Source organism: Coregonus clupeaformis, chromosome 1 (assembly GCF_020615455.1).
Source record: "Coregonus clupeaformis isolate EN_2021a chromosome 1, ASM2061545v1, whole genome shotgun sequence".
NCBI classification, from domain to species: Eukaryota; Metazoa; Chordata; class Actinopteri; order Salmoniformes; family Salmonidae; genus Coregonus; species Coregonus clupeaformis.
In genome coordinates this window covers 64849883-64877497 of record NC_059192.1, presented here as the reverse complement: position 1 = coordinate 64877497, position 27615 = coordinate 64849883, and the positions used below count along the sequence as shown (strand labels likewise).

The following is a 27615-nucleotide window of genomic DNA, read 5'->3' as shown; positions in this document are numbered from 1 at the left end:
GAAGGGGTCCAGATACATCCCAAATGGCATCCTAATCCCTATATAGTGAATAGGGCGCCATTTGGGACGCAATCCTACAATCCAAATGTGTTATTCAATGAGTTTCAATGGGCTGTAGCAGTAAAGGCTAAATACATAAAATATTTTTGTTATACAGGGGCCTAAAATTCCAAATCAAATCTTAAAACAATTCCATATGTTGGCTTAGTAGATATTGCGATCTAAGGGCTTAGACCTACAGGGGTTTTAATAATATGCGTTACCCTTCTTTTCAAAAGCCGTCATTCTCCCATTGTCTCGAACTTAATAGCCTTTTCTTTCTCCGAGGGTAACAGACAGCCAGATATGAACAGCACAACCAAATAGTAAAAAAAAAAAAAAAAAATCATGCAAGCTAGACTCAATTTGAGGTAGGTGTCCTTGGTGGGGTCAGTAGGGTAAAGTAGACTTGACAGGAAGTCAGAAACTTTTCTGTAGTCAATGTGAAAGACAATGCTGCCATCTAATGGACAACAATGTCATTTCTAGATTCTATTACAGAGTTGAATGAGTAAAGCTTGCATTACAATGTAATAACCTGTACACAGAACTTACCACAAAGAATAACTGTTTGATTTGCTTCTGTGATATTATAATGACATCTAATGGAGAGTAGTTGAACTGAACGAAATGCAAGACACAGAAAATAAGCAAAAAGGTACAGATAAATGGTGGGAATGTAACTTTTATTTCTGACTGTCTAGTGCACCCATGCCATCTTAGTCCCAGTAGTGCACAGTACAGCCAACACAGACAGATATAGACACAAAAACAGCAGCATTTCATTCACCATTATCTACCTACTGCTAACCACTCCTATTCCTCACCACAGGGTAGCTTCTATGTTACATTTTTAAATTTTAGTCATTTAGCAGACGCTCTTATCCAGAGCGACTTACATGAGCAATTAGGGTTAAGTGCCTTGCTTAAGGGCACAGACAGATTTTTCACCTAGTCGGCTCGGGGATTAGAACCAGCGACCTTTCGGTTACTGGCACAACGCTCTTACCCACTAAGCTACCCACTAAGCTAAATTCTATTGTATTCTATGGCATACAGGTTTAGAGCAAGGTGACCTATTGCATTGTAATATACAGTTAATGGGGAGGTAGGAGGAGATGTGATCGATGGGAGGTGATTGTTACAAAGTCACCTGAGTCAGGCTGACAGGCTGAACTGGGTTCTAAGTGGGCTAGAAAGCCCTACGGCAAAACCAGGCCTCCTGGACTAAAGAGGACCAATGCAGGACTAGGGCCCGTATTTATAAAGCCCTACGGCAAAACCAGGCCTCCTGGACTAAAGAGGACCAATGCAGGACTAGGGCCCGTATTTATAAAGCCCTACGGCAAAACCAGGCCTCCTGGACTAAAGAGGACCAATGCAGGACTAGGGCCCGTATTTATAAAGCCCTACGGCAAAACCAGGCCTCCTGGACTAAAGAGGACCAATGCAGGACTAGGGCCCGTATTTATAAAGCCCTACGGCAAAACCAGGCCTCCTGGACTAAAGAGGACCAATGCAGGACTAGGGCCCGTATTTATAAAGCCCTACGGCAAAACCAGGCCTCCTGGACTAGAGAGGACCAATGCAGGACTAGGGCCCGTATATATAAAGCGTCTCAGAGTAGGATTGCTTATCTAGGATCAGGTCCATTCAGTATAATGCCAAACTGATCCTAGACCAGCACTAAGACTCTTTATGAATACAGGCCCAAATATTAGCAGGGGCACAGTGGAGCAAGCAAGGTGGGGTTGAGAGGGTTAGCTGCTGCCAGGTTGCCAGTACCCATTTGGGTCAGTTTGCTCCACTGAGCTCTCACATGAGGATCTCTCTCTTCCTCCTCTCTCAATCCTCCTCCTCCTCTCTCTTCATCCTCTCCCTTCCTCTTCCTCTCTCTCCCTCCTCCTCTCTCTCCCTCCCTCTCCCTCTCCGTTCCCCCTCCTCCTTCCTCCTCCCCCCTCCCCCTCCTCCTCCTCCTCCCTCCCCCCCTCCTCCTCCTCCTCTCTTCTCTCCCTCTCCCTTCCACCTCCTCTCCCTCCCTCTCTTCCCCCTCCTCCTCTCTTCTCTCCCTCTCCCTTCCACCTCCTCTCCCTCCCTCTCTTCCCCCTCCCTCCTCTCTCTCCATCCTCCTCTCTCTCCCCCTCTCTTCTTCCTCCTCTCTCTTCATCCTCTCACTTCCTCCTCTTCTTCCTTCATCTCCTCTTTCCAACATCTATGTGGGCCGAGCTTGACTGAAGCGCGGCTTCACTCTAAAAGAAGACAGAAAGGGGGGACAACTAATTCAGAAAAGGGGGAGACAGACATAGGAGGGTAGGGGGAGACAATGTGCCTGTGTGTGTGTGTGTGTACCTGAGGGTTTTCTCAGGACCACTCTGTCGTCCGCTGGCCTGGGAGGAGGACTTGAACTGGGCCTCTAGCCTGGAGTAGATCCCTGCTGCACGCTGGAACAACCACAATCACCAGTGACAACCACACAATGTAAATGAAGAAAGTTTCATGTTTCAACTTTCTAGTGTTTTATCCCCTACTAAAAATAAAGGTGTAATCAACTCACTACTACACACCTCTTTAGTGTCCTTGGACTTGCTCTGGTCCTGCTCTCCAAACCTCATCTTAGTCAGATGGCCAATGATCTCCACCATACGCCGCTGGTCTGGGGGACGGAGGGAGGGAGGGAGGGAGGGAGGGAGGGAGGGAGGGAGGGAGGGAGAGAGAGAGAGGAAGAGGGAGGGAGAGGAAGAGAGAGAGAGAGCGAGAGAGAGAGGACAATTATAATGCACATAACTATCGTAACACACACACAAAGTTAACGGAGGCCTGTGTTACCTTCCTCTCTTTGGGCATCTTGGTTGTAGCGCATGGAGCGAGAGCTGTCCCATTTACTCTTCTGGGCACTTACTCTGGAAACACAAACTATTTAAAACATAGATACAATGGTGAAATAGATGAAGAAGCATGTAGTTGATGAAGTTGACCTCACCTGAATGGAGTGTTGTCCCTCGAAGGTGTCTGTAAAGAAACCAACAGAATTTGGAAAAGTACGAAAATTGCAATTATTTAAGTCTCAGGTAGAAACGAGAGAAGTAGACTCACTTTCTCCACTACTTTCTCTTTGCGGTGGAAACTGGGTGAGGACATCTGCCTCTTCAGAGGTTTGCTCGACTTCTTGGCCTTCTTAGCAGCTAACAATGAACACATAGAAAACCCATATGTTGTTACATCCATAAGCAGTTCATGATTCAATTACAACTGATAGCTCATAGCTGCAGGCAGATTTCAAAATGTATACAAACCCCAATTCAATTTCACAATGAGCAGCCCATGCACCAATAAGGTACTGCCATCTGCTGGCTGTAGTGCGCTACACCTTACTTCTTCATTTAGATATATTCATTTATTTATTTCAATAAACACAGTGGTGATTCATCATAACATACAGTGTGGTCTTCTGACATAGGGAGAATCTCTTTCCTCACCACCTTCTCAAAACCCATTAGATGAGGTCAGAGGTCCCTCCCCTCTGACCTTCTCATCCAATCGGTTTTCAGAAGAAGGCGAGGAGAGAGGACACGAGGAATCAAGGAAACGCAATTGAGATTGTCCCCTACTCTACCTTGTTTGAAAGCCTGTTTGGTATTTTATTAGCATCCCCATTAGCCCTGTAAAAGCATCAGCTACTCTTCCTGGGGTCCACACGGAACATGACATAATACATAGTACAGAACATTATTAGTCAAGGACTGAAATACATACATTTACAACGCCACACATAGCCCACATATCAGTACATACACACAATATCTAGGTATAATACAGTGCAAATTACAATACAAGATAAATAAAATGGCTGTGTCTCTTCACAGTCCCCTTTGTGCAGTAAGGTGTTTTTTTTTTATCTGCTTTTTGAATCTGGTTTTATTGCTAGCTTGAGTTACCTGGGGTGGCATAGATTTCCATGTAGTCATGGCTCTATTTAATACTGTGTGTTTCCCAGCCTCTGTCCTAGACGTGGGGACTGTGAAGAGACCTCTGGTGGCATGTCCTGTGTTGTACCGACAAGTGTCCGAACTGTGTGCCAACTGCTTGAACAGACAGTTCGGTACCTTCAACACATCAATACCAAAACTAGGGCCTAAAGGACCTTTCTGGTCGACAGATGTCAAGAAGGCAGAGCAACCGACAGATGTTTTCCGGCTACCCGGATAAAGCACTAAATAAACTTCAGTTAGTGCTAAATACGGCTGCTAGAATCCTGACTAGAACCAAGAAATTTGATCATATTACTCCAGTGCTAGCTTCCCTACACTGGCTTCCTGTTAAGGCAAGGGCTGATTTCAAGGTTTTACTGTTAACCTATAAAGCGTTACATGGGCTTGCTCCTACCTATCTTTCCGAGTTGGTCCTGCCGTACATACCAATACGTACGCTACGGTCACAAGACGCAGGCCTCCTAATTGTCCCTAGAATTTCTAAGCAAACAGCGGGAGGCAGGGCTTTCTCCTATAGATCTCCATTTTTATGGAACAGTCTGCCTACCCATGTGAGAGACGCAGACTCGGTCTCAACCTTTAAGTCTTTACTGAAGACTTATCTCTTCAGTAGGTCATATGATTGAGTGTAGTCTGGCCCAGGAGTGTGAAGGTGAACGGAAAGGCTCTGGAGCAACGAACAGCCCTTGCTGTCTCTGCCAGGCCGGTTCCCCTCTCTCCACTGGGGTTCTCTGCCTCTAACCCTGTTACAGGGGCTGAGTCACTGGCTTGCTGGTGCTCTTTCATGCCGTCCCTAGGAGGGGTGCGTCACTTGAGTGGGTTGAGTTACTGACGTGATCTTCCTGTCCGGGTTGGCGCCCCCCCCTTGGTTTGTGCTGTGGTGGAGACCTTTGTGGGCTATACTCGGCCTTGTCTCAGGATTGTAAGTTGGTGGTTGAGGATATCCCTCTAGTGGTGCGGGGGCTGTGCTTTGGCAGAGTGGGTGGGGTTATATCCTTCCTGTTTGGCCCTGTCCGGGGGTTTCTTCGGATGGGGCCACAGTGTCTCCGGACCGCTCCTGTCTCAGCCTCCAGTATTTATGCTGCAGTAGTTTATGTGTCGGGGGGCTGGGGTCAGTTGGTTATACCTGGAGTACTTCTCCTGTCTTATCCAGTGTCCTGTGTGAATTTAAGTATGCTCTCTCTAATTCTCTCGTTCTCTCTTTCTCTCTGAGAACCTGAGCCCTAGGACCATACGTCAGGACTACCGGGCATGCTGACACCTTGCTGTCCCCAGTCCGCCTGGCCTTGCTGCTATTCCAGTTTCAACTGTTCTGCCTGCGGTTACGAAACCCCTACCTGTCCCAGACCTGCTGTTTTCAACTCTTAATGATCGGCTATGAAAAGCCAACTGAGAGACCTGAGCCCTAGGACCATACGTCGGGACTACCGGCCGTGGTGACTCCTTGCTGTCCCCAGTCCGCCTGGCCTTGCTGCTATTCCAGTTTCAACTGTTCTGCCTGCGGTTATGGAACCCCTACCTGTCCCAGACCTGCTGTTTTCAACTCTTAATGATCGGCTATGAAAAGCCAACTGAGATTTATTCCTGATTATTATTTGACCATGCTTGTCACTTATGAACATTTTTGAACATCTTGGCATGGTTCTGTTATAATCTCCACCCGGCACAGCCAGAAGAGGACTGGCCACCCCTCATAGCCTGGTTCCTCTCTAGGTTTCTTCCTAGGTTTTGGCCTTTCTAGGGAGTTTTTCCTAGCCACCGTGCTTCTACACCTGCATTACTAGCTGTTTGGGGTTTTAGGCTGGGTTTCTGTACAGCACTTCGAGATATTAGCTGATGTATGAAGGGCTATATAAAATAAAATTGATTGATTGATTGAGCAACGCCATATCATTGACAGACCTCTTCCTATTTTAGCAACCATTGAGTCTATATGTTTTGATGACAGCTTGCTAGGGTGACACCCAGCAGTTTAGTCTCCTTAACTTGCTCAATCGCCACATTATTCAATAATAGATCTAAATTAGGTTTAGCATTGAGCAAGTGATTTATCCCAAAAATGATGCTTTTCATTTTTTTGATATTTAGCTCCAGCCTATTGCTTGTTACCCATTCTAAAACTAACTGTAGCTCTACTGAGTCAGGTTTGTAGGCCTCCTTGCTCGTACACGCTTTTTCAGTTCTGCCCACACATTTTCTATAGGATTGGAGGTCAGGGCTTTGTGATGGCCACTCCAATATCTTGACTTTGTTGTCCTTAAGCCATTTTGCCACAACTTTGGAAGTATGTTTGGGGTCATTGTCCATTTGGAAGACCCATTTGCGACCAAGCTTTAACTTCCTGACTGATGTCTTGAAATGTTGCTTCAATATATCCACATAAGTTTCCTTCCTCATCTATTTTGTGAAGTGCACCAGTCCCTCCTGCAGCAAAGCACCCCCACAGCATGATGCTGCCACCCCCGTGCTTCATGGTTGGGATGGTGTTCTTCGGCTTGCAAGCTGCCCCCTTTTTCCTTCAAACATAACGATGGTCATTATGGCCAAACAGTTCTATTTTTGTTTCATCAGACCAGAGGACATTTCTCCAAAAAGTATGATCTTTGTCCCCATGTGCAGTTGCAAACCATAGTCTGGCTTTTCTATGGCGGTTTTGGAGCAGTGGCTTCTTTCTTGCAGAGCGGCCTTTCAGGTTATGTCGATATAGGTCTCGTTTTACTGTGGATATAGATACTTTTGTACTTGTTTCCTCCAGCATCTTCACAAGGTCCTTTGCTGTTGTTCTGGGATTGATTTGCACTTTTCACACCAAAGTACGTTCATCTCTAGGAGACAGAACGCGTCTCCTTCCTGAGCGGTATGATGGCTGCGTGGTTCCATGGTGTTTATACTTGCGTACTATTGTTTGTACAGATGAACGTGGTACCTTCAGGCTTTGGAAATTGCTCCCAAGGATGAACCAGACTTGTGGAGGTCTACAATTTCTTTTCTGAGGTCTTGGCTGATTTCTTTTGATTTTCCCATGATGTCAAGCAAAGAGGCACTGAGTTTGAAGGTAGGCCTTGAAATACATCCACAGGTACACCTCCAATTGACTCAAATGATGTCAATTGGCTTTAGAACCTTCTGATAGGCTATGACATCATTTTCTGGAATTTTCCAAGCTGTTTAAAGGCACAGTCAACTTAGTGTATGTAAACTTCTGACCCACTGGAATTGTGATATAGTGAATTATAAGGAAAAAATTACTTGTGTCATGCACAAAGTAGATGTCCTAACCGACTTGCCAAAACTATAGTTTGTTAACAAGAAATGTGTGGAGTGGTTGAAAAATGATTTTTAATGACTCTAACCTAAGTGTACGTAAACTTCCGACTTCAACTGTAGGTAACTCTCAATCCATAATAAGGCAGAGAATGCAAATCCATAACACCTAAGTTTTTTTCAGCAATAGGTTATGACCAACGACATCCAAAGCTGCACTAAAGTCTAACAGAGCATCTTCCACAATCTTCTTAGTATCAATTTCTTTCAGCCAATCATCAGTCATTTGTGTCAGTGCCAAGCATGTTGAGTACCCTTCCCTATAAGCGTGCTGAAAGTCTGTTGTTTATTAGTTTTCTGTAAAATAACTTTTCAGAGTTTGCTAAGCACTTGTAACATGCTGATTGGTCGGCTGTTTGAACCATTAAAGGGTGCTCTGCTATACTTGGGCAGCGGAATGACCTTTGCCTCCCTCCATGTCTGAGGGCACACACCGTCTTCTAGGCTTAAATTGAAGATGTGGCCAACAGGAGTAACAATGTATTCCGCCACCAACCTCCGCAATTTACCATCCAGGTTGTCGGTACCAGGTGGTTTGTCCTTATTTATAGATAGCAACCATTTTTTCACCTCTTCCACACCCACCCTTTGTGTAACTCAAAACTACAGTGCTCGTCTTTCATTATTTGGTCCATTATGTATGAAGGCTCAGCGTTTGTTGTTTGAATGTCATGCCTAAATTTGCTAATCTTGTCAATAAAAAAGCTATTAAAGTGGTTGGCAATATCAACGTTTTTTAAATGAACAAGCCATCTGCCTCAATGACAGATGGAGCAGAGTTAGCTTTTTCGCCTAGAATTTCATTTAAAATACTGCAGAGCTTTTTACTATCATTCTTTATATCATTTATCTCTGTTCCATAGTATAGTTGATTCTTCTTTTTGTTTAGTTTAGTTGTGTGATTTCTCAGTTGCCTGTATGTTTGCCAGTCTGCTGTGTTGTCAGACTCATTTGCTATTCCCTTTGCCTCATCCCTCTCAGCCATAACGTTTTTCAATTAGAGTATAAACCAATCAGAGAGCCTAATTACTCTACCTTGTTTCTTGGTGGCCTCCTCTTCATCCCCCACCTCGTCCTCAGTGACCTCTGACCCCGTGGTATACTCCTCATCCTCAGACAGCAGCGTCTGCTGCCTCTGACACAGGGGATCAAAGGAGGGCATGTCAGGGCTTAGATAGCCTGGTCCCAGATCTGTTTGGGGTCTAACCTTACACCGTTGCTCATTAACTAAGCATGAGGAGTTGGAATGACAGCGCGAACAGACTGGCCCTCAGGCTTCAGCTGGTTCAGTTGGTAATAAGGTATCCTGTGTCACTACTGTAACATGTCACCTCATACACACACAAACACACCAATACAGACACGGACACACACACACTGCAGCACAATTACATCTGGAAACAATAGAAGTTGATCATACCAGTTGCCGGCTCCAGTTTTTCAACAGGGAAAACTGCAAAGAAATAGGTTGAGTTAGCTAGGCCTATAGTCTATCTGTTTGAAATAGGTTGAATCAGACTATAGGCCTATCGATGACTCCACAAATCAAGCGCAAGTCAACGTTTATTGTCATGAATCTTGCCCTGTAGGCAGAACCGAGTGATTTCTGAAGATGGGCCAGCAGCAAGGTCAAAATTGGCTAGATCGTAAAAATTAATTTTAACCAAATTAATATAAGGTTAGGATTGATTATGCATTAGGGTTAGCAGTGTGGTTAAGGTTAGGTTTAAAATCAGATTTAATGTAGTATGTAGCTAGTAGACAAATGTGTAGCCAGGTAGGTATATCAATGATGTCTGGTTGTCATTGTAAATAACAAGTTTGAGCAAGCACACTAACATTTCTTTAAACTTTTCATTCTAGTTGTGAACATGAATTTGCCTGGATTAATAAATAAATAGTTGTAGACTCACGGTGGTGCCCTCTACTCTCTGAAGTCCCAGAAGCCCCGGCTCTACCAGGATGTCACAGTCCAGTACCCGCTCCCCCCTCTCCGAACCACTGGAGGGAGACTCTACAGGCCTGGCACACAGACACAGAGAGAGAGAGAGAACAGGGGAGTACCATTAAACGCAAAACCTATCATAAGACACAAAAACACACCACGCACGCACACACACACACACTGTCTCTTACCCTGTCTCTGGAGGGGGTGTGCTGGGTACACACACTGTCTCTTACCCTGTCTCTGGAGGGGGTGTTCTGGGTACAACACTGTCTCTTACCCTGTCTCTGGAGGGGGTGTGCTGGGTACAACACTGTCTCTTACCCTGTCTCTGGAGGGGGTGTACTGGGTACACACACTGTCTCTTACCCTGTCTCTGGAGGGGGTGTTCTGGGTACAACACTGTCTCTTACCCTGTCTCTGGAGGGGGTGTGCTGGGTACACACACTGTCTCTTACCCTGTCTCTGGAGGGGGTGTGCTGGGTACACACACTGTCTCTTACCCTGTCTCTGGAGGCGGTGTGCTGGGTACAACACTGTCTCTTACCCGGTCTCTGGAGGGGGTGTGCTGGGTACACACACTGTCTCTTACCCTGTCTCTGGAGGGGGTGTGCTGGGTACAACACTGTCTCTTACCCTGTCTCTGGAGGGGGGTGCTGGGTACAACACTGTCTCTTACCCTGTCTCTGGAGGGGGTGTGCTGGGTACAACACTGTCTCTTACCCTGTCTCTGGAGGGGGGGTGCTGGGTACACACACTGTCTCTTACCCTGTCTCTGGAGGGGGTGTGCTGGGTACAACACTGTCTCTTACCCTGTCTCTGGAGGGGTGTGCTGGGTACAACACTGTCTCTTACCCTGTCTCTGGAGGGGGTGTGCTGGGTACAACACTGTCTCTTACCCTGTCTCTGGAGGGGGTGTGCTGGGTACAACACTGTCTCTTACCCTGTCTCTGGAGGGGGGTGCTGGGTACAACACTGTCTCTTACCCTGTCTCTGGAGGGGGTGTGCTGGGTACAACACTGTCTCTTACCCTGTCTCTGGAGGGGTGTGCTGGGTACAACACTGTCTCTTACCCGGTCTCTGGAGGGGGTGTGCTGGGTACAACACTGTCTCTTACCCGGTCTCTGGAGGGGGTGTGCTGGGTACAACACTGTCTCTTACCCTGTCTCTGGAGGGGGTGTGCTGGGTACACACACTGTCTCTTACCCTGTCTCTGGAGGGGGTGTGCTGGGTACAACACTGTCTCTTACCCTGTCTCTGGAGGGGGTGTGCTGGGTACAACACTGTCTCTTACCCTGTCTCTGGAGGGGGTGTGCTGGGTACAACACTGTCTCTTACCCTGTCTCTGGAGGGGGTGTTCTGGGTACACACACTGTCTCTTACCCTGTCTCTGGGGGGGTGTGCTGGGTACACACAATGTCTCTTACCCTGTCTCTGGAGGGGGGGTGCTGGGTACACACACTGTCTCTTACCCTGTCTCTGGAGGGGGTGTTCTGGGTACAACACTGTCTCTTACCCTGTCTCTGGAGGGGGTGTGCTGGGTACAACACTGTCTCTTACCCTGTCTATGGAGGGGGTGTTCTGGGTACACACACTGTCTCTTACCCTGTCTCTGGAGGGGGGGTGCTGGGTACAACACTGTCTCTTACCCTGTCTCTGGAGGGGGTGTGCTGGGTACAACACTGTCTCTTACCCTGTCTCTGGAGGGGGTGCTGGGTACAACACTGTCTCTTACCCTGTCTCTGGAGGGGGTGTTCTGGGTACAACACTGTCTCTTACCCTGTCTCTGGAGGGGGTGTGCTGGGTACAACACTGTCTCTTACCCTGTCTCTGGAGGGGGTGTACTGGGTACAACACTGTCTCTTACCCTGTCTCTGGAGGGGGTGTGCTGGGTACAACACTGTCTCTTACCCTGTCTCTGGAGGGGGTGTGCTGGGTACAACACTGTCTCTTACCCTGTCTCTGGAGGGGGGGTGCTGGGTACACACACTGTCTCTTACCCTGTCTCTGGAGGGGGTGTTCTGGGTACACACACTGTCTCTTACCCTGTCTCTGGAGGGGGTGTGCTGGGTACACACACTGTCTCTTACCCTGTCTCTGGAGGGGGTGTGCTGGGTACAACACTGTCTCTTACCCTGTCTCTGGAGGGGGTGTGCTGGGTACAACACTGTCTCTTACCCTGTCTCTGGAGGGGGTGTGCTGGGTACAACACTGTCTCTTACCCTGTCTCTGGAGGGGGTGTGCTGGGTACACACACTGTCTCTTACCCTGTCTCTGGAGGGGGGGTGCTGGGTACAACACTGTCTCTTACCCTGTCTCTGGAGGGGGTGTGCTGGGTACAACACTGTCTCTTACCCTGTCTCTGGAGGGGTGTGCTGGGTACACACACTGTCTCTTACCCTGTCTCTGGAGGGGTGTGCTGGGTACAACACTGTCTCTTACCCTGTCTCTGGAGGGGGGTGCTGGGTACAACACTGTCTCTTACCCTGTCTCTGGAGGGGGGGTGCTGGGTACAACACTGTCTCTTACCCTGTCTCTGGAAGGGGGTGCTGGGTACAACACTGTCTCTTACCCTGTCTCTGGAGGGGGGGTGCTGGGTACAACACTGTCTCTTACCCTGTCTCTGGAGGGGGGGTGCTGGGTACACACACTGTCTCTCTGTGTAGTAGCAGGTCGTTGAGTAGTCTGGTCTGGGCTGAGTTTACCTGGTGGTCCCCAGTACAGTCTCCACTGTCTGACACATTCACTATGTGGTCCCGCATCTTACAGCCCTGAGACACACAGACACACACACACACGGTTTTGACAAGATTCAAGTGTGAAGTGTGTTAAATGTGTAAACTATTCAAAACATGGTCACCTCACAACTCCAAGTGTGAGTGAGTGAGTGTGTATTCCTACCTTGGGCATGCCGGTGGGGTCAAAGCGTAGCGTCCTCTGGTTGCAGCAGGGGTAGATGCCCGTCCCGTGCCAGCCCTGCTCTGCCCCCATGCCCGGGTACAACACACCCTCTGGGTGATACCGACAGTGGGACAGCTCTGCACACACAAACGCCTGGACACACACACGGTTTTGACAAACAATCATTCTGAATGCATTGTCATTACACAATGTTACTAGGGCCTGTCTGGAGTATGCACGCACAAAACACACACGCAAACCCCCCCCCTCCCCTACCTACCTGTTGGCAGTGGGAGCAGGTGAGGTGGTTGACGGTACCCCAGATCCTCCAGTAGACCAGCACCCAGGACTTCAGCTCCTCATACAGCCCTGTCATGTAATCATGGACCTCCCATCTCTTCTGCCTACAGACCAGAGGTAGTCATAGAACATGTAATCATGGACCTCCCATCTCTTCTGCCTACAGACCAGAGGTAGTCATAGAACATGTAATCATGGACCTCCCATCTCTTCTGCCTACAGACCAGTGGTAGTCATAGAACATGTAATCATGGACCTCCCATCTCTTCTGCCTACAGACCAGTGGTAGTCATAGAACATGTAATCATGGACCTCCCATCTCTTCTGCCTACAGACCAGTGGTAGTCATAGAACATGTAATCATGGACCTCCCATCTCTTCTGTCTACAGACCAGTGGTAGTCATAGAACATGTAATCATGGACCTCCCATCTCTTCTGCCTACAGACCAGTGGTAGTCATAGAACATGTAATCATGGACCTCCCATCTCTTCTGTCTACAGACCAGTGGTAGTCATAGAACATGTAATCATGGACCTCCCATCTCTTCTGTCTACAGACCAGTGGTAGTCATAGAACATGTAATCATGGACCTCCCATCTCTTCTGTCTACAGACCAGAGGTAGTTATAGAACATGTAATCATGGACCTCCCATCTCTTCTGTCTACAGACCAGTGGTAGTCATAGAACATGTAATCATGGACCTCCCATCTCTTCTGTCTACAGACCAGAGGTAGTCATAGAACATGTAATCATGGACCTCCCATCTCTTCTGCCTACAGACCAGTGGTAGTCATAGAACATGTAATCATGGACCTCCCATCTCTTCTGTCTACAGACCAGAGGTAGTTATAGAACATGTAATCATGGACCTCCCATCTCTTCTGTCTACAGACCAGTGGTAGTCATAGAACATGTAATCATGGACCTCCCATCTCTTCTGCCTACAGACCAGAGGTAGTTATAGAACATGTAATCATGGACCTCCCATCTCTTCTGCCTACAGACCAGTGGTAGTCATAGAACATGTAATCATGGACCTCCCATCTCTTCTGTCTACAGACCAGTGGTAGTCATAGAACATGTAATCATGGACCTCCCATCTCTTCTGCCTACAGACCAGTGGTAGTCATAGAAATGACTGTCCTTTATTCTGTTCATGTTTCTTGAAGCTGTTCCGCCACTAAACAATTTTGTCCAGCCTGGTCCTTGGAACCAACTCACTGGCCTTATGGTTAGAATGTCCACCCTGAGATTGGAAGGTTGGGAGTTCTGCTTGGCACTCAGCATTAAGGAGATAGATTGGGGGTAAGGCCCTGAGATTGGAAGGTTGGGAGTTCTGCTTGGCACTCAGCATTAAGGAGATAGATTGGGGGTAAGGCCCTGAGATTGGAAGGTTGGTTGTTCTGCTTGGCACTCAGCATTAAGGAGATAAATTGGGGGTAAGGCCCAGAGATAGACTAGTGTCCTGTCCAGGGGGTGTACTGGTACATCACGCTGCCTCGCTACAGAAACAGGAGATAGGCTCCTGCTCCTATGAGCCGTTCCGGCTCGTACAAGCCAAGGCTACTTACTGGCCCTTGGAGACGGATATTCAGGCTTTACTGTGCTTTATTGCTAAGTACCCTTTCTACCTGGGATATACTTTGAAATGACATGGTAAATTGTAGCTATAATATATTTACCTAATAATGACATGGTTTCTTTAGCATTTATCACTATAAACATCCATAGGATAACAGTGAAGATGTCTCTTGATAGAGCAGAAATAAGTAATATAATAATAATAATATATTCCATATAGCAGACTTTTTTATCCAAAGCGACTTAACCGTAAATCACAGTCCACAGACGCTGAGAGACGTTGGTCCGGCATCCCAATGTAACATAGCTACGCAGGTCTGAGACCACCATCCGCGGGGCACGCACAGCCCGAACGCGTATCTCCCCACAATTCCCAACCAACGACTTTCCGGTACACGTCCTCTATTCATTTGAATGTGTTGACAGTTAGAGAAATTGCTTGAGCTGCGCTGAGAATTTGAAAAGTATGAAACCCAACGGTGCAATATTCTAGAACATTCTTACCAGTCCATGTTTGGTACTCTGATAGACCCTTTACAGTCATGCGTGCATACATTTTACGTATGGGTGGCCACAGAGGGAATCGAACCCACAACCAATGCTTGGTGTAACTGGGTGGTACAGGACCTGCTGTGAGTGTAGGTGATGTCTCCTCGAGGGTCGATGTTGATCTTCCCTGGGATGCAGGAGATCTTCCTCTCTGTGTCCTTGGTCAGCAGCTTCAGGCACAGAGCACACCTGGGAAAGACAAGTTGCAGTTCGGTGGTTAGGAGAGGTTAACATGAGTCGTATTCATTGGGCACAAACAGAAGAAAACAGACTGAAACAGGTAGGGATCTACCTAGTGTCATGACTCTCTCCTTGGTGAGGATCAAAGGTGCCAGATCAGCTTGGCAAATGGCTGACAGATAGCCAGACCCCCCCTCTCTCCCACAGGAGAGGAGACGGAGGGAGGAGTTGGGACGGTTTTATCACTTAACAGCCGGTCATAAATAGTTTGCAGAAAATGACTCCTTTTGGTCTCTAGTATGGGAAGAATGAGATTTTCTTTGTTCCAGAGACTTTTGCCGCCAAAACTATAAACGTCCAAAAAGTAAACACTGGAACAATAATCCTAACATCCGAATGTTTGGAATGGTCAGTGGGGGTCTAAAGAATAATCATGTCATATTGTTTATTATTTGGTGATGTTATTAAAAACTGTATGAACCAAATACTGTAACTTAAGAAGGATACCCCCTTTATCTGTCAAGTTTACATCTAAATGTTGTATAAAATATATGATTAAGTATGAGAGTACTTTGGTGAAGATAGGAATGTGATTTTAGTCTTTAATGAGATAATAGTTTTTCATATAAACTATGCACAGGGACTAGCCACACCCCAAGTGCCATCGGAGATTGTGTCAGCAAGTAGGAACGCCCCTTTTACCCAGAGGGCTTGAAAGACAAATTAACATAAGACCAGAAAACGTGAGAGTGGCGACTGCTCGTTTAGAAAGGTTAGAAACTGTGAATCAGAGACCAGGAAGCGTGGAGCTGTGGCTACACGGCTTTAAAATGGTTAGACCAGAAAGACCAGCCGACGTGAAGCGCAAGCTCACGTTACAAATGGTTGAACATCTACAGGACCAGCTGATGTGCACTCTAAGACCAGAAAACGTGAGACGTTAGTCCACACGTTTGAAATGGTGAGAAACTCTGAAACTCTCAATCTCTACACAAGAAGAAGAAGAAACTCACTAGACCGTATCATATCAGTCTGCAGCTGGCATGTAAAGTTATCTAGAACTTTCACTGAAGACACGAGTTGGGAAGGACAATCCCATCTCAGACACTCCATTCGAAGACAAGCCGAGTCTCACCGAAGTGGGATGAAACACTCAAAACGTTTTTTGAGAAAGTGGGTCAACAGAGAGACGACGATCAAGGACAGCTACGTGTAAATATACGCATTGCATTTCTTATCCGAATGAGCGGTGTTTAGGGTGCTAAGTATTATGATTACTGTGAGCGTGTTTCCAAATGTAACAACGATAAATTGAATCTCTGTCTCTCCCTTTCACTTGACCCCTCCTTCCCCTAACCAAGCAGTCATGCTATTGTTAGTCCAGTCCACTAGGGACCTGTTTTCATTGTATTACGTTAGTAATCAATAATCTATACCGTGTGTATGTGTGTGTGTTTATGTATTCTGTGTTATTATTGAGTTAGTTAGTAAATTAATAATTAAGCCAATTTGTGTATTGCTGATTCATCAATAAGGTTAGGGTTCTTGTAGGTTCAAGGATTATGCGATATTCAGAATGAGACTGATGAGGTCATGATTTAATAAGTGACTGTTATCGATATATAACACATATACACATATATATATATATATATATCTTCTAAGAGTTTAATTCGGGAAACGGTAACTCGTTAAACAACTTCTTCCGTGGTGCCCCAACTTCCTAATGAGTTAATTGTTACATGATTAATTTAATCAAGTAACAATTAAACATAGTTAATTTATTTGATAAATAACAGTAATCACATTAATGCAAAGTCACGTCACGACACTGTCCAGTAAGAAATGCTCATTTTCATTTTTCTGTTGCAAAATGTTTTCTGTTGTGTGCACAAATGAATAAGACCAATGACAGACAGACCAATGCACCCCAGAGCTGCCACACACCTGTACAGAGTTGATGCGTTGCCTGGGGAGTCCTGGTTCTTATAGTCAGGATCGAAGAGACACTCAATCTTCTTCTGGAATAACTTACTGAGAAAGGGAGAAATCAAAGGTGTTGGCAGTAGCAGAATGATCGGTCTACCAGGCCTGCCAAAATCTCTAGGCCTACCTTTTGAACTTGTCTTTTCTGTCCATGACGTCGTCTGCCTCGTTGTGGCTGAAGAGGTCAGCGATGTGCGCTGCCAGGTTACTGTTGATGCAGTTCATGTTGCAGGGTGTGGCCACGATGGCACTCATGTGCTTGTGACAGTACTGAATACACTCCTCCACCTATGAGAGGTCAACATGTGACAGTACTGAATACACTCCTCCACCTATGAGAGGTCAACATGTGACAGTACTGAATACACTCCTTCATCTATGAGAGGTCAACATGTGACAGTACTGAATACACTCCTCCACCTATGAGAGGTCAACATGTGATAGTACTGAATACTCCTCCACCTATGAGAGGTCAACATGTGACAGTACTGAATACACTCCTCCACCTATGAGAGGTCAACATGTGACAGTACTGAATACACTCCTCCACCTATGAGAGGTCAACATGTGACAGTACTGAATACACTCCTCCACCTATGAGAGGTCAACATGTGACAGTACTGAACAAGTATTTGATACACTGCCGATTTTGCAGGTTTTCCTACTTACAAAGCATGTAGAGGTCTGTAATTTTTATCATAGGTACACTTCAACTGTGAGAGACGGAATCTAAAACAAAAATCCAGAAAATCACATTGTATGATTTTTAAGTAATTAATTTGCATTTTATTGCATGACATAAGTATTTGATCACCTACCAACCAGTAAGAATTCCGGCTCTCACAGACCTGTTAGTTTTTCTTTAAGAAGCCCTCCTGTTCTCCACTCATTACCTGTATTAACTGCACCTGTTTGAACTCGTTACCTGTATAAAAGACACCTGTCCACACACTCAATCAAACAGACTCCAACCTCTCCACAATTGTCAAGACCAGAGAGCTGTGTAAGGACATCAGGGATAAAATTGTAGACCTGCACAAGGCTGGGATGGGCTACAAGACAATAGGCAAGCAGCTTGGTGAGAAGGCAACAACTGTTGGCGCAATTATTAGAAAATGGAAGAAGTTCAAGATGACGGTCAATCACCCTCGGTCTGGGGCTCCATGCAAGATCTCACCTCGTGGGGCATCAATGATCATGAGGAAGGTGAGGGATCAGCCCAGAACTACACGGCAGGACCTGGTCAATGACCTGAAGAGAGCTGGGACCACAGTCTCAAAGAAAACCATTAGTAACACACTACGCCGTCATGGATTAAAATCCTGCAGCGCACGCAAGGTCCCCCTGCTCAAGCCAGCGCATGTCCAGGCCCGTCTGAAGTTTGCCAATGACCATCTGGATGATCCAGAGGAGGAATGGGAGAAGGTCATGTGGTCTGATGAGACAAAAATAGAGATTTTTGGTCTAAATTCCACTCGCCGTGTTTGGAGGAAGAAGAAGGATGAGTACAACCCCAAGAACACCATCCCAACCGTGAAGCATGGAGGTGGAAACATCATTCTTTGGGGATGCTTTTCTGCAAAGGGGACAGGACGACTGCACCGTATTGAGGGGAGGATGGATGGGGCCATGTATCGCGAGATCTTGGCCAATAACCTCCTTCCCTCAGTAAGAGCATTGAAGATGGGTTGTGGCTGGGTCTTCCAGCATGACAACGACCCGAAACACACAGCCAGGGCAACTAAGGAGTGGCTCCGTAAGAAGCATCTCAAGGTCCTGGAGTGGCCTAGCCAGTCTCCAGACCTGAACCCAATAGAAAATCTTTGGAGGGGAGCTGAAAGTCCGTATTGCCCAGCGACAGCCCCCGAAACCTGAAGGATCTGGAGAAGGTCTGTATGGAGGAGTGGGCCAAAATCCCTGCTGCAGTGTGTGCAAACCTGGTCAAGACCTACAGGAAACGTATGATCTCTGTAATTGCAAACAAAGGTTTCTGTACCAAATATTAAGTTCTGCTTTTCTGATGTATGAAATACTTATGTCATGCAATAAAATGCAAATGAATTACTTAAAAATCATACAATGTGATTTTCTGGATTTTTGTTTTAGATTCCGTCTCTCACAGTTGAAGTGTACCTATGATAAAACATTACAGACCTCTACATGCTTTGTAAGTAGGAAAACCTGCAAAATCGGCAGTGTATCAAATACTTGTTCTCCCCACTGTATGAGAGGTCAACATGTGACAGTACAGAATACACTCCTCCACCTATGAGAGGTCAACATAAACAGGTTATTGAGTTTGTTCAATGCCTTGGGAGGTCATATGTCACCTACTTGCAATAAAAGTAACATGTTACAATTCTAAAAACACCTCTAATGGCAACCATGCAACAGGAAGTTAACAGTTCGAAAGGCCCCTCGTTTTCTGTTTTGGACTAAAGTGAAGAGTGAAGCCTCTTCGCCTAACTAGCTGATTGGTTTTCCGTTTTTTTTCTTGAGGGCTATTTTACTCAACGACCAACAAAAGCTTGCTGGTTCATGTACTGGTTCATGTACTGGTTCATGTACTGGTTCATGTACTGCAGCAGAGAGGAAGAGGCGAAGCGAGAGGTTTCACTCCTCGCCAAAATCTGTCCAAAATATTTTCAGTTCAGCCACTTTGCGTTTGTTCTTCAGCTACAACAGAAAACCAGGGCCCCCCGAAAACAATTCACGTACAGTACATTGCAACCGGCATAGCAACCCAGCTCACGCCATTACAACACTTACTAACATGTCCATCTTCAAGAACTCGGAGGAGATGAGGATTGAGATCACATTGCTGGGCTCTGTAACCACACAACCAACAAACACCACATAACCAACCAATGTTACCACACAACCAACAAACACCACATACCGACCAAACACACTGCCAGGCCAACCAACAAGCACACCACTATTAGTGACCAAATCACAGCAATGCCGTCTCCATGGTTATCATTTGACACGCCCAGGTAAGTGAATGATTTAGTACTGTACAGGCATCAGTGTATGTAGCTACAGTACAGTCGTATGGTGCGAGAGCATATATTAAATGCTTTACCGAGCTTGGGTTTGTCATTGTTGCCATCAACGGCCATTTTGTGCCTCTTGACGTAGTTCATGAGCCAGTCGAAGATCTGTACGTCACAGTGCACAGAGATGTCCACCTCCTCCCAGCGCTGGGGGTCAACAGAGAGGTACTCAGCAAAGTAACGCATCTCGTTGATCAGAAGGTCACGGGGACACATGAAGTCCTGCTTCAGGTTCTTAGACTCGTCACACACGTGGATCACCATATTGGGCCTGCATGGGGGAGAGATACAGACAGGCAGACAGGCAAGCAGACACACACACAGAGACAGAGACAGCGAGATAACTTGATTTTTGTATCATAGTACATATGAGCATTTGTTAGCAGACTAAGTTATTGATCCTGCTCTATGAAACTCTTTGATCACCTTGACTTGAGCTGGACTGGTTAACAGTGTATTTCTGTTTGACGGTAGTTGGACCAGGCAAATCAGCATGTGTGTCACTCACCCTTTCCCCTCCTGGGGCTTCTCTCCCTCCTCTGCAGAGTCCCTGCTCTCTTTCTCCACCGAGCTACCTCTTGAAGGGTTCACCGCCAGGCCTGGAGAGTGGAGACACCAAACAAGACTGTGTAGCTCACTGAGCTAATGCCTAGACATTCAGACATGAAGAGTCTTCAGGTCTTACTGCCTGCTACATTGGACGCAGAACTTTAGCATCTTGACTTGCTGCGTCACCGCTTGGTATGGCAACTGCACCGCCCTCGATCACAAGGCGCTACAGAGGGTGGTGCGGGCGGCCCAGTACATCACTGGGGCTGAGCTCCCTGCCGTCCAGGACATCTATACCCCAGCCACCCGAGCCATAGACTGTTCACTCTGCTACCGCATGGCAAGCGGTACCGGAGCACCAAATCTGGGACCAAAAGGCACCCGAACAGCTTCTACCCCCAAACCATAAGACTGCTGAACAATTAATCAAATGGCTACCCGGACTATTTACATTTACCCTTTTTTGCACTGACTCTCTTACACTGGCTTTATGCACACTCACTGGACTCTACCCACACACACGCACTCTCCACATACACTGCTGCTACTCTGGAAAGGGTTCGTCGGTAAGCATTTCACGGTAAAGTGTACACCGGTTGTATTCAGCGCATGTGACAAATGACAATTGATTCGATTTTTTGCTGAGTGTGAGACGCTCCTATTCATTTAAATGGAAGTCTGGTTCTATTTCCAAGATTTCCACTTGCGGCTCAAGCCCAGAACACTAGGATAAAATAGCTCGCACTCGGATCACGCTGGCAAAGCTACGTGTTCAGTGTAGCAGGTAAAAAACGTACTGCATTTGGGACGCCCCAGCAGCTCCTATGTTAGGCAGGCTTACCCCCAGCAGCTCCTATGTTAGGCAGGACTACCCCCAGCAGCTCCTATGTTAGGCAGGACTACCCCCAGCAGCTCCTACAGTGAGGGAAAAGAGTATTTGATCCCCTGCTGATTTTGTACGTTTGCCCACTGACAAAGAAATGATCAGTCTTTAATTTTAATGGTAGGTTTATTTGAACAGTGAGAGACAGAATAACAACAAAAAAATCCAGAAAAACGCATGTCAAAAATGTTATAAATTGATTTGCATTTTAATGAGGGAAATAAGTATTTGACGCCCTGTCAATCAGAAAGATTTCTGGCTCCCAGGTGTCTTTTATACAGGTAACGAGCTGAGATTAGGAGCACACTCTTAAAGGGAGTGCTCATAATCTCAGTTTGTTACCTGTATAAAAGACACCTGTCCACAGAAGCAATCAATCAATCAGATTCCAAACTCTCCACCATGGCCAAGACCAAAGAGCTCTCCAAGGATGTCAGGGACAAGATTGTAGACCTACACAAGGCTGGAATGGGCTACAAGACCATCGCCAAGCAGCTTGGTGAGAAGGTGACAACAGTTGGTGTGATTATTCGCAAATGGAAGAAACACAAAATAACTGTCAATCTCCCTCGGCCTGGGGCTCCATGCAAGATCTCACCTCGTGGAGTTGCAATGATCATGAGAACGGTGAGGAATTAGCCCAGAACTACATGGGAGGATCTTGTCAATGATCTCAAGGCAGCTGGGACCATAGTCACCAAGAAAACAATTGGTAACACACTATGCCGTGGAGGACCTGAAATCCTGCAGCGCCCGCAAGGTCCCCCTGCTCAAGAAAGCACATATACAGGTCTGTCTGAAGTTTGCCAATGAACATCTGAATGATTCAGAGGAGAACTGGGTGAAAGTGTTGTGGTCAGATGAGACCAAAATTGAGCTCTTTGGCATCAACTCAACTCGCCGTGTTTGGAGGAGGAGGAATGTGTCAAATCGGAGGGCCTGTTGTCTGGACCTATGGCAGTCTCTGTGGGGGTGCCACAGGGTTCAATTCTTGGGCCGACTCTTTTCTCTGTGTATATCAATGACGTCGCTCTTGCTGCTGGTGACTCTCAGATCCACCTCTACGCAGACGACACCATTTTGTATACATCTGGCCCTTCATTGGGCACTGTGTTAACAAACCTCCAAACGAGCTTCAATGCCATACAACACTCCTTCAGTAGCCTCCAACTGCTCTTAAACACTAGTAAAACTAAATGCATGCTCTTCAACCGAACGCTGCTTGCACCCGCCCACCCGACTAGAATCACTACTCTCGACGGGTCTGACCTAGAGTATGTGGACAACTACAAATATCTAGGTGTCTGGTTAGACTGTAAACTCTCCTTCCAGACTCACATTAAGAATCTCCAATCCAAAGTTAAATCTAGAATCGGTTTCCTATTTCGCAACAAAGCCTCCTTCACTCATGCTGCCAAACATGCCCTCGTAAAACTGACTATCCTACCGATCCTTGACTTCGGCGATGTCATTTACAAAATAGCCTCCAACACTCTACTCAGCAAATTGGATGTAGTCTATCACAGTGCCATCCGTTTTGTCTCCAAAGCCCCATATAATACCCACCACTGTGACCTGTACGCTCTTGTTGGCTGGTCCTCACTACATATTCGTCGCCAAACCCACTGGCCCCAGGCCATCTATAAATCACTGCTAGGCAAATCCCCGCCTTATCTTAGCTCATTGGTCACCATAGCAACACCCACCCGTAGTCTGCGCTCCAGCAGGTATATCTCACTGGTCATCCCCAAAGCCAACACCTCCTTTGGCCGCAATTCCTTCCAGTTCTCTGCTGCCAATGACTGGAACAAATTGCAAAAATCTCTGAAGCTGGAGACACTTATCTCCCTCACTAACTTTAAGCATCAGTTGTCAGAGCACCTTACCGATCACTGCACCTGTACACAGCCCATCTGAAATTAGCCCGCCCAACTACCTCATCCCTATATTGTTATTTATTTTGCTCATTTGTACCCCAGTATCTCTATTTGCACATTATCTCTTGCACATCTATCATTCCAGTGTTAATACGAATTGTAATTATTTTGCACTATAGCCTATTTATTGCCTTACCTCCATAACTTGCTACATTTGCACACACTGTATATATATGTATTTCTGTTGTATTTTTGACTTTGTTTTGTTTTACCCCATATGTAACTCTGTGTTGTTGTTTTTATCGCACTGCTTTGCTTTATCTTGGCCAGGTCGCAGTTGTAAATGAGAACTTGTTCTCAACTGGTTTACCTGGTTAAATAAAGGTGAAATAAAAAATAAATAAAAAAAATGCTGCCTATGACCCTGGTAGAGCACGGCGCTTGTAACGCCAAGGTAGTGGGTTCGATCCCCGGGACCACCCATACACAAAAAAAAAATAATAATTATGCACGCATGACTAAGTCGCTTTGGATAAAAGCGTCTGCTAAATGGCATATTATTATTATTATTATTATTAACACCATCCCCACCGTCAAACATGGAGGTGGAAACATTATGCTTTGAGGGTGTTTTTCTGCTAAGGGGACAGGACAACTTCACCGCATCAAAGGGACGATGGACGGGGCCATGTACCGTCAAATCTTGGGTGAGAACCCCCTTCCCTCAGCCAGGGCATTGAAAATGGGTCGTGGATGGGTATCCCAGCATGACAATGACCCAAAACACACGGCCAAGGCAACAAAGGAGTGGCTCAAGAAGAAGCACATTAAGGTCCTGGAGTGCCCTAGCCAGTCTCCAGACCTTAATCCCATAGAAAATCTGTGGAGGGAGCTGAAGGTTCGAGTTGCCAAACGTCAGCCTCGAAACCTTAATAACTAGGAAAATATCTGCAAAGAGGAGTGAGACAAAATCCCTCCTGAGATGTGTGCAAACCTGGTGGCCAACTACAAGAAACGTCTGACCTCTGTGATTGCCAACAAGGGTTTTGCCACCAAGTACTAAGTCATGTTTTGCAGAGGGGTCAAATACTTATTTCCCTCATTAAATTGCAAATCAATTTATAAAAATTTTGACATGCGTTTTTCTGGATTTTTTTGTTGTTATTCTGTCTCTCATTGTTCAAATAAACCTACCATTCAAATTATAGACTGATCATGTCTTTGTCAGTGGGCAAACGTACAAAATCAGCAGGGGATCAAATACTTTTTTCCCCTCACTGTATGTTAGGCAGGACTACCCCCAGCAGCTCCTATGTTAGGCAGGACTACCCCCAGCAGCTCCTATGTTAGGCAGGACTACCCCCAGCAGCTCCTATGTTAGGCAGGACTACCCCCAGCAGCTCCTATGTTAGGCAGGACTACCCCCAGCAGCTCCTATGTTAGGCAGGACTACCCCCAGCAGCTCCTATGTTAGGCAGGACTACCCCCAGCAGCTCCTGTTAGGCAGGACTACCCCCAGCAGCTCCTATGTTAGGCAGGACTACCCCCAGCAGCTCCTATGTTAGGCAGGACTACCCCCAGCAGCTCCTATGTTAGGCAGGACTACCCCCAGCAGCTCCTATGTTAGGCAGGACTACCCCCAGCAGCTCCTATGTTAGGCAGGCTTAATCATCATCACACAGACATAGTTCCCCAAACCACTACCGCTACACATGCAGTAGCACATCAACCAGTCAGCCTCACCCGTCACTGAGATGGAGCTCTGATTGGTCCGCGTCTCCCCCACGTCTCCCGTGGTGTCCAATAGTGTGGATTTGATGTAGGTGGACAGGGTGTCCACAGGGGAGGAGCCTCCTGCTGTCAGCGCGTTGCATTGGTCGTCCACGTGATGGAACCCTCCCGTGCTCTTCAGATCCTCAAACCTCTGCGCACACTGAAGGTAGGCATGGCAACCATGGCAACCATGTCACTACTATACCACGACAACAACAACACTCGGACCACATCATCTTGGTTCCAGTGACCCCTGCACAACATTCAACACCAGTCCAAACTAAACTAAACTATAGTATAGCTTACCTCATAATACATTGGTGGGCGCTTATATTTATCATGTTACACACTTGTACAAGTGCAATGGAAATGTGTTTCTTGCATATCCAAACCCCCTGAGACAGATGTGGAGAGTGAGGTCACGGCCAGGGTCACCATTTTCCAGCGCCCCTGGAGCAATTGGGGTTAAGTGCCTTGCTCAAGGGCACAGCGACAGATTTTTCACCTTGTCGGCTCTGGGATTCGAACTTTCGGTTACTGGCTCAACACTCTTACCTCGAGGCTACCTACCTAGCCTGGTCCCAGATCAGTTTGTGCTGTCTTTTCAACTCCTATGGTCATCGTCACTCCAATCAGTGTCCATAGGAGTTCGTAAGACAACGCAGACAGATCTGGGACCAGGCTAATAGCCTTTTATGATCTCTCCTTAGTGGGAGCAGTGGTTAGCAAGCTTGCCTACAGACTGGGAGACCCGGGTTGGCGATCCACAAAGGGTGTTGCACTGTACCCGTTAGCTACTATAGCTTCAATCAATCAATATGTTTATTGTCCCAGTTTGTAGTGCATGTAGAGCTTACCTCCTTGGGTGTGAAGCCAGGGACCAGCATGGCCACGTTGTCCCAGTTGATGGGCTGTGGAACGCCCCAGAGACAGCTCAGCACCATGTCCAGGACTAGGATGTTGTTGTCATGGGGAACGTTGTTGTTGTTCAGGGTGCAGTAACGACTCATGTCTGTCTGCAGGTAAGGGTGAAAGAGTTCAAGGTTGATATGACATTATCATACATTATTACATCTGAAGGGTGAGAGCGATCAGAGCATTATTCTGTTAAAGGTAGACTCAGTGAGATGACACCATCATACAAAAGGGGGGGGTGACTTCATTCTCACAGAAAGCTGCTGTTGCTACAATCGACAATCGTAACGGACTGTCTACTTGACATAGATACATAAGAATAACCAGAGCATTTATAGAAAGCTTTGACATCCAACAGCATCTCTAACCCACATTCTGGAATAGGCTACTCATACTTTGTCCCACCATTGTCACTGTCATTGTAAAGCTGACTGTCAATATCATACGCTGTGAACAGTGTACACACATACTTTTGGCTACTTCGATGATCTTCTTGCAACAAGGATGGATGCTCCTCCCTTGGAATGCCCTTTTGTCTTTGGCTGTAGAACTGCCCAACGCAAATTTAATGGCATTTTTGTCAGCAGCATATTCTAGCAAGCTAGCTACCTATAGTGCACATCACTGCACTATAAGCTAAATACGATACGTTTGTATTATAGTTCTAAAACACTTGTAGTATCTAGTTGGCTGTACGGTTATCTTGCATCTTACTGACTAAATGATGACACCTGATTCTTCTGTAGTCCGGATGATAGGACGTTCGGTGTACAGCAGCCGTCATCCACTTCTAATGCTAATGCTACTACCTAGCTAGCTGCTAGCTACTAACTGCACTTTCTCTGCAGTATCATCCCGGCGACAATTTGATGGACAGATAAGACATTCAATCAGCATTGTATACGGGATTGAAAAAGCCCGTGAATGACGTTTAGATAACGAACCACCAGTCGTTGCAGCGTCCCCAAATATTCTGCTGCGTTGATTCCGCTCTTCCGGTGCCGCAGTGCAGCAGCCGGTGCAGTGGTCCCGCGTCCCGGGGTTGCTTAGCGACAGAAGTGCCCTTTTCGGCTAAATCAAATGATGAAGGGAAATTATTTTGTATCCAGCAGATGGGTCCCCACGTGTTTAACCTAGTTATAAAGGACGCATTGTATTAAATTTTCAAAACAAGTAACATCCAATGATATAAAACTAAAACAGGTTAATTAAGTTAGCATTTTATTTTTGCCCATGAGATGGAGCATATAATACATTTTCCATTTCTTAGTAAGAAAAAGTCAATGGCCACTTTTCAGTTTTTGAAAATGTTCATTTCCAAACTAATATGGTCTTTATTTACATAATTACAGTTTTTCAAGGAGAGTGAGGACTGAAAATGCCACTGAAACACCCCAAGATGAGGACCGCCTATTTCAGTTCTTACACGGATGGATTTCAACAAAACATTTACATTTTAGTCATTTAGCAGACGCTCTTATCCAGAGCGACTTACAGTTAGTGAATACATATATATATTTTTTTATACTGGCCCCCCGTGGGAATCAAACCCACAACCCTGGCGTTGCAAACGCCATGCTCTATCAACTGAGCTACATCCCTGCCGGCCATTCCCTCCCCTACCCTGGACGACGCTGGGCCAATTGTGCGCCGCCCATGAGTCTCCCGGTCGCGGCCAAAACTTCTTGATTTAATATATCTGGATATTGGATGTTCAATATTCCAAGTTCAAAACTTCAGTTTGAATATTTAGGACATTTTACAG

At 46.4% G+C, this 27615-nt stretch overlaps 1 protein-coding gene across 6 annotated transcripts; it reads right to left on the bottom strand.

The window, feature by feature from the left end:
• Nucleotides 1–2170: 2170 nt before the first annotated feature.
• sanbr (SANT and BTB domain regulator of CSR) lies at nt 2171–26900 on the bottom strand. 6 transcript variants are annotated; one of them, XM_045222316.1, is made up of 22 exons: nt 26795–26898; nt 26321–26400; nt 25793–25951; nt 24906–25095; nt 20362–20452; nt 19883–20124; nt 19567–19625; nt 16925–17085; nt 16759–16845; nt 14710–14820; nt 12479–12602; nt 12199–12351; nt 11914–12068; nt 9266–9374; nt 8773–8805; nt 8388–8487; nt 3133–3221; nt 3020–3048; nt 2866–2939; nt 2604–2692; nt 2389–2480; nt 2171–2288 (listed from the first exon to the last, which is right to left on the bottom strand). In XM_045222316.1, exons 3-22 carry the CDS (start codon nt 25943–25945, stop codon nt 2252–2254), a joined length of 2178 nt encoding a protein of 725 aa, XP_045078251.1. In that variant the 5' UTR covers nt 25946–25951; nt 26321–26400; nt 26795–26898; the 3' UTR covers nt 2171–2251. The 6 variants fall into 6 exon arrangements, 5 of the variants coding, with proteins under 5 accessions (XP_045078251.1, XP_045078250.1, XP_045078253.1 ...); XM_045222315.1 differs by having other exon boundaries at nt 26565–26890; XM_045222318.1 differs by lacking the exon at nt 26321–26400 and having other exon boundaries at nt 26795–26900.
• Between the last annotated feature and the right edge of the window lie 715 nt (nt 26901–27615).